The sequence below is a fragment of the Brachyhypopomus gauderio genome, chromosome 17 (genome assembly GCF_052324685.1).
Source record: "Brachyhypopomus gauderio isolate BG-103 chromosome 17, BGAUD_0.2, whole genome shotgun sequence".
NCBI classification, from domain to species: domain Eukaryota; kingdom Metazoa; phylum Chordata; class Actinopteri; order Gymnotiformes; family Hypopomidae; genus Brachyhypopomus; species Brachyhypopomus gauderio.
This window is the reverse complement of record NC_135227.1, coordinates 21,475,687-21,483,186: the sequence shown is the minus strand read 5'-3', so window position 1 is coordinate 21,483,186 and position 7,500 is coordinate 21,475,687. Positions and strand designations below refer to the sequence as shown.

The window sequence follows — 7,500 nt, the reverse complement described above, 5'->3', positions numbered from 1 at the left end:
ATCCTCTCTCTATCTCTCTACCTGTCACCTCCTCTATCTCTCCACCTGTCTGTCTCTCTCTCTACATGTTTCTCTATCTCTCTACCAATCTCTCTCTACCTGTCTGTCTCTCTCTCTCTACCTGTCTGTCTCTCTATCTCTACCGTTCGTTACTTCTCTCCAAATGCCCTGTATCTACAGAAATAATGACAGCTCTTTAAGCACTGCTTGAACTGTTCAACTGTACCACTGCCAACATAAACACAAATATGAACCTTTACCCCACAAGTGTTCCTGTAGACCTTCCATAGACTATGGCATTAGACACACACACACACACACACACACACACACACACACACACACACACACACACACACACACAGTTCCCATGAATGTTTTAGTGAAGGTAAAGCCCATATCAGCTGCAGGGTCATGACTACCAGGCAGCTGAGAACAGCCGACACTCTGAGCAAAAAATCTGAGGAGACAATGAAGCTGGAGTTTGAAACTGGAGTTTGAAGCTGGAGTTTGAAGCTGGAGTTTGAAGCTGGAGTTTGAAGCTGGAGTTTGAAGCTGAGTTTGAAGCTGGGATAGAGGACATAATATTGCACGTCACGGTTATCGTCACAGTTGTCCCCCTAACCACTGTAGTCTGTCCCAAAGTTCCTCAGCACAATGGGGCATGTGTATGCTGGACAGGTCCCCTCTGTTCTAAGAAAAGCTTCTCACACACATGGCAGTCACAGTTCTGACAAGATCACGGGCAATTCTTAGCCTAGTGACACACCTTATGACATCATAGGCCTATATACCAGCACCATGTGGGAAAGGTCACACATAGAGCAGCTTCATGACCATACTAACACCTGACAAACACCTGACAAACACCTCTCAATTACCTGACAAACACCTCTCAGATATCTGACAAACACCTCTCAGATATCTGACAAACACAGACTGGGAAGGTGGTGAGAAGCTGAGGTGTTTCACAGTTGTCAGCCCCCAGTCCAGAACCCCCAACTGTGTGTTATTTTTCCAGGAGTCACGCGTTGTTTCTACTCTGGAACGTAACTAAAGATGGCTGACCCCCAGCACGCAGGCTGAAACAGAAATCATTTGCATACACACAGTAGCCACAAATGTGGTTTACAGTAAATGACCAAGAGTAACTTAAGAAAGTGCTAAGAATTTAAATTAAAACATGTCTCTTCTTCATTAAGTATATCGTTGTCCATCACACAGAGAAAAGCACACAGACAGACCGCCACAGTTGTGGGGAGTAAGATGCAGGTGTAGAAATGACGTCTCCCACTGCTGTGTGACTTCAGAGAAACAGGAACACACACCAACAATGGCCTACAAACCCACCCCATCCACTACAGACCACAGAACCAGACACAAAACTGCCCAGTGAAAAGACCACACAGTCACACACTGATTGCCTACACACAGTGTGTGTGTGTGTGTGTGTGTGTGTGTGTTTCCATCTTCCTTCCTTCAATTTTATAAATGTTTTTCATTTCACTCATCACTGACTCACACTGCTGTGCTGCTCTGTCTGCACGTGTGAACATTGAAACATTATCATTCCTATGAGGATACCCCCCCCCCTTGTAAACACTGGGAATAATTCTCTGATTTCTCTGATTCCCCTTCTAAACACTGGGAATTATTTATCTGAATATTCCCCTTGTAAACACTAGGTACAGATACATACACAAAGACAGAAATACACATTATAAAACAGACACAGAGTTAGAAAACAGAGTTAAATAGAGTTAAAGAGTACAGAGAATGAAGAATTTCATGGAATAAGCCAAACAATTTCCATTACCAGCTGAGACAGGTTTACTGTAAGAGGATTAAGCATATGGTATGGTGAGTGTGTGTGTGTGTGTGTGTGTGTGTGTGTGTGTGTGTGTGTGTGTGTGTGTGTGTGTGTGTGTGTGTGTGTATGTGTGTGTGCGCGTGTGTGCGCGTGTGCTTAAGTAAATGAGTGACTAGTATAAAACATTATGTGTGTGTGAATGTGTGTAAAAGTCAAAGCCTGGTTTTGAAAGGGCAAAGGGACATGAAATAACAGAGTGAAACAGAGAGGGGGGCAAGAGAGACAGGAGGTGAGACAGAAAGCAAGACTGAGAAAGAAAGAGAAGGAGTAAGAGAGATACTGAGAGAGAGGGAGACAGACAGAGAGAGTGCAAAAACCATCTAGAACAAATAAAGAAAGCTATTACCTATGGATGAAGTGTTTGTCCACTGTGATCTCTGTGTGTGGTAGCTGTGATCTATTCTTACCAGTCAGGACTGACTCTCTCCACCCACTGCACCATTTTACTGCCCACTGTCTGCTGGCCCCACCTACAATCCTACTGGCCCCCATACACCAGAGGTGGGACCAAGTCAGTGTTTTGCAAGTCTCAAGTAAGTCCAAGTCTTTATCCTCAAGTCCCGAGTCAAGTCTCAAGCAAAGACAGTCAACTCAAGTCAAGTCTCGAGTCAAGACAAGCAACCGTCAAGTCAAGTCCCAAGTCTGAAACTTGGAATTTCAAGTCCTTTCGAGTCTTTTTTTTTTTTACAGGCACCAACGCTTTATGAATGCTACGCTGATGCGTTTCTTTACTCGTTTTGTTGGTGTCCACCAGCCAAAAGATGACAGATCATTTACATTTTATCTTCTCTTAATTACATAAATGTACTTAAACAAGAATGTTTCGTTACATCATTTTACACGAAAATAGCAAGCTTCATCGTAAGCAAGATGCTGTCATTGCGAATGGTTATTCTAAACATTTGGATAAAATGTTTAAATATAGACTAATAAAAAGTTAGGGTTATTTTTTCATTGTTTTCTGTTATTGTGGGGTCACGGTGTACTATTGTTACCTGGAGATTCAGTGGGGTCACATATTCTGATGGCTGGCGTCAGAATTGGTGACCCCAGTTAAAAAGGCTCACCTGTACATCCCATTCATGATTTCTTTGTTGGCTGCAATGGTGAGGGGATGGTAAATCTTGTTTAAGTACATTCATGTAATTAAGAGACGATAAAATGTAAATATAAACATCTGTCATATTTTGGCTCGTGGACACCAACAAAACGAGTAAAGAAAGTGCATCAGCGTAGTTTACGTAGCATTCGTAAAGCGTTTGTGCCTCTGAACAGAAACTGTGAAATAGCGCCCCCTGTGGTCACAAAACTCGACGGTCACAGAATCTGGTGTAACGCCGGTCTGCGTCAGAAGGACGGAAATGAAATTAATGGGGCGCACTTTATAAATATTAATATGCGTTTTAAAATTTAGATTTGGGATTTAAAAAAAAATCAAGTCTTTGCATGTAAACAGGTTCAAGTCCAATTCAAGTCCCAAGTTATTGGTGTAAAAGTCCAAGTCAAGTCTAAGTCTCTGAATATTTTTTCAAGTCAAGTCAAAAGTCTTAATATTAATGACTCGAGTCTGACTCGAGTCCAAGTCATGTGACTCGAGTCCCCACCTCTGCCATACACACACACTATCTGCTGGCCCCACCTACAATCCTACTGGCCCCCATACACACACACACTATCTGCTGGCCCCACCTACAATCCTAAAGGCCCCCATACACACACACTGTCTGCTGGCCCCACCTACAATCCTACTGGCCCCCATACACACACACTATCTGCTGGCCCCACCTACAATCCTACTGGCCCCCCATATACACACACTATCTGCTGGCCCCACCTACAATCCTACTGGCCCCCATACACACACACTATCTGCTGGCCCCACCTACAATCCTACTGCCCCCCCATACACACACACTATCTGCTGGCCCCACCTACAATCCTACTGGCCCCCATACACACACACTATCTGCTGGCCCCACCTACAATCCAACTGGCCCCCCATACACACACACTATCTGCTGGCCCCACCTACAATCCTACTGGCCCCCCATACACACACATTATCTGCTGGCCCCACCTACAATCCTACTGGCCCCCCATACACACACACTATCTGCTGGCCCCACCTACAATCCTACTGGCCCCCCATACACACACTATCTGCTGGCCCCACCTACAATCCTACTGGCCCCCCATACACACACACTATCTGCTGGCCCCACCTACAATCCTACTGGCCCCCCATACACACACACTATCTGCTGGCCCCACCTACAATCCTACTGGACCCCTCCCCACTATCTCCTGGCCGTAGGTGAACCACAGAGGACCAAAACATATTAGATTATGCCACATAAACACATATGACCTTCCCCACCCCCACCCACACACACACACACAGTTGACTGTAATAAACCCAGACTACATGCAGGGTGGAACGTTCTACTGCACAGCTGACCGCAGTTTGCAGGTTCCATGTCCAAGACAGAGGAAGAGGAAGAGGAAGGTGGCGAAGGAGAGGGTGAAGACTGGTGGAGCGATGTTCAGAAGTGTCAACATGGCTCCCCACTACACCCAAAGGGCTAATCACATGTTATCAGATGCAACAAGTTGCCTTGACAACCTCTGCCTTGTTTTCAGAGAAACTCACGAGGATTAAAACACAGAATAATGTTGTTCTGTTTACATGCACTGATACCAGATAATAATAGATACTAGATAGTATCTGCTAACTAGTGTAGCTAACTCTACAAACTGAAAACAACATGAAGTTTTAGATTATATGCCATATAATTTTTTATTATTACTGATTGGTTTAACAAAATGTTAGGGTTACCTCTAACACACTGGTGTGGGGTTGACCTCTAACACACTGGTGTGGGGTTGACCTCTAACACTGGTGTGGGGTTGACCTCTAAACACACTGGTGTGAGGTTGACCTCTAAACACACTGGTGTGAGGTTGACCTCTAACACACTGGTGTGAGGTTGACCTCTAACACACTGGTGTGAGGTTGACCTCTAAAACACTGGTGTGGGGTTGACCTCTAAGACACTGTTAGGGAAATGGTCTTGTGACCGGAGGGTCGTGGGTTTGATTCCCAGACCTGAGGCCATGACTGAGGTGCCCCTGAGCAAGGCCCTTAACCATCAATTGCTCACTTGTATTAAAAAAATAATAATAATAAAAATGAGATAAAAATGTAAGTCGCTCTGGATAAGGGTGTCTGCCAAATGCCATAAATGTAAAAAAATGTAAATAAAGTTGCACTGAAAATCAAGCACACAGAACAAGATCTGCAGTGATCCACATTCCACTGGGACACAGTGACCCACATTACACTGGGACACAGTGACCCACATTCCACTGGGACACAGTGAACCACATTCCACTGGGACACAGTGACCCACATTCCACTGGGACACAGTGAACCACATTCCACTGGGACACAGTGAACCACATTCCACTGGGACACAGTGACCCACATTCCACTGGGACACAGTGATCCACATTCCACTGGGACACAGTGAACCACATTCCACTGGGACACAGTGAACCACATTCCACTGGGACACAGTGACCCACATTCCACTGGGACACAGTGACCCACATTCCACTGGGACACAGTGAACCACATTCCACTGGGACACAGTGATCTACATTACACTGGGACACAGTGACCCACATTACACTGGGACACAGTGATCCACATTACACTGGGACACAGTGAACCACATTCCACTGGGACACAGTGAACCACATTCCACTGGGACACAGTGATCCACATTACACTGGGACACAGTGACCCACATTCCACTGGGACACAGTGATCCACATTACACTGGGACACAGTGACCCACATTCCACTGGGACACAGTGACCCACATTACACTGGGACACAGTGACCCACATTACACTGGGACACAGTGATCCACATCAATCATGTTAAACACACGACTACACTATAGTGCACAATCATGGTAAACACACGACTACACTACAGTGCACAATCATGGTAAACACACGACTACACTACAGTGCACAATTATGGTAAACACACAACTACACTACAGTGCACAATCATGATAAACACACGACTACACTACAGTGCACAATCATGGTAAACGTATGACAAAACTACAGTGTACAATCATGGTAAACACACGACTACACTACAGTGCACAAATATGGTAAACATGTGACAAAACTACAGTGCACAATCATGGTACCCTACACTGGAGTTCAACCCTGTGGCATCCTGCATGATACCGTTACACACACAGGACTGGGAGGATTACTTCACAAATGTATTCCATTACAGGCAACTGATGTTTACCACATTCAACGATGAATCTGTTACCCAATCCAATCTTCTTTCATGTAATCTGATTACATTTTGTTATGTTCAGATTACTTTTTAACCCATTAACGACCAAAGAGTTCAAGAACACGGATAGAGACTGAACTCCATCAACTATACACAGATGGAGTGTATAGAGTGTATGTATCTATTTAATCCATGATATGTCTAAAGTCATATGAAGCAACAAACACTGGCTCCACGAAAAACAAATTAGATTACAGTAATGTTGAAAAAATCCTGTTCATGGTGACAAATCTCATGTCCTCCTGAAATGCATTTCATGAAACATTGACATGAGATTGTCACCATGAACAAGATCAACAAAGCTATTAGGACTCAGATGGCATCATAAAAGACAATATACATGAATCACATCAGAATAATCTCACAAAGTCACGTCTGTACAATATCCAAAACACACACAGGACAGTTAAACTAACATAATGAGATAATAACTTTATCTTATTAACATAACATTAACTGTGCATTCACTCTGGATGTATTAACCTTTGACTGAACATTGAAGACCAGGCTGACTGTAACTGTATCCTGTTATATACCAATCTACAACAAGGGCACTCGCCCACTTAGGGTCAGCAAAACACGCCCACTTAGGGTCAGCAAAACACACCCACTTGGGGTCAGCAAAACACACCCACTTAGGGTCAGCAAAACACACCCACTTAGGGTCAGCGAAGGTCCTAATAGAATATAACACACCTAATGAAACACCATCTCAGTTTTCAGTAGAGTTATCAGCCTGTTTACGCCTTCAGGAACATCTTCTGATGACAGTGGTCATCATAACAATAACATGCCAATGTTTATGACACGTCAGGCCCTCTGGTTATGAGCAGAAAGGCGTGTGGGGTGTTTTAAAGGGGTTTGAACAGGAAAGTGTGTGATATGGCAACACGCACCTTATGGACAGTGGTGCCCAAGTCTCTACACAGACTGATCATGGTCTTGCCTGTGCATTCACTCTGGGTGTACTGATACCTGTATAACACACACACACATACACACACACACACACACACACACATACACACACACACAGGCTAAATGAGTTTTACAGTAGTGGTTTCAGTGGAATAAGATGCGGTGAGTCTGTCTGGGTCCCGCGCTGGTCTCCCACACTCTCAGTCCCCTTTACAAGTGTCTCTGGATCAGATCACCACTACCAATTATATGTAATGTTGCAACATTTAATAACATAATTATGTTTATATATTAATTAGATATTGCATGCTAATGTTTGAAAGTG

The 7,500-nt window shown here is 44.1% G+C and overlaps 1 protein-coding gene across 2 annotated transcripts in view; it reads right to left on the bottom strand.

Annotated features, from left to right (window-relative positions):
- cnksr1 (connector enhancer of kinase suppressor of Ras 1) overlaps positions 1 to 7,500 on the bottom strand; it is a 39,802-nt gene that overhangs the window by 26,457 nt on the left and 5,845 nt on the right. For both annotated transcript variants that reach the window (XM_076978173.1, XM_076978174.1), the window contains exon 4: positions 7,154 to 7,232. In XM_076978173.1, the coding sequence (XP_076834288.1) occupies positions 7,154 to 7,232 (79 nt within the window). The remainder of the gene's footprint in view (positions 1 to 7,153; positions 7,233 to 7,500) is intronic.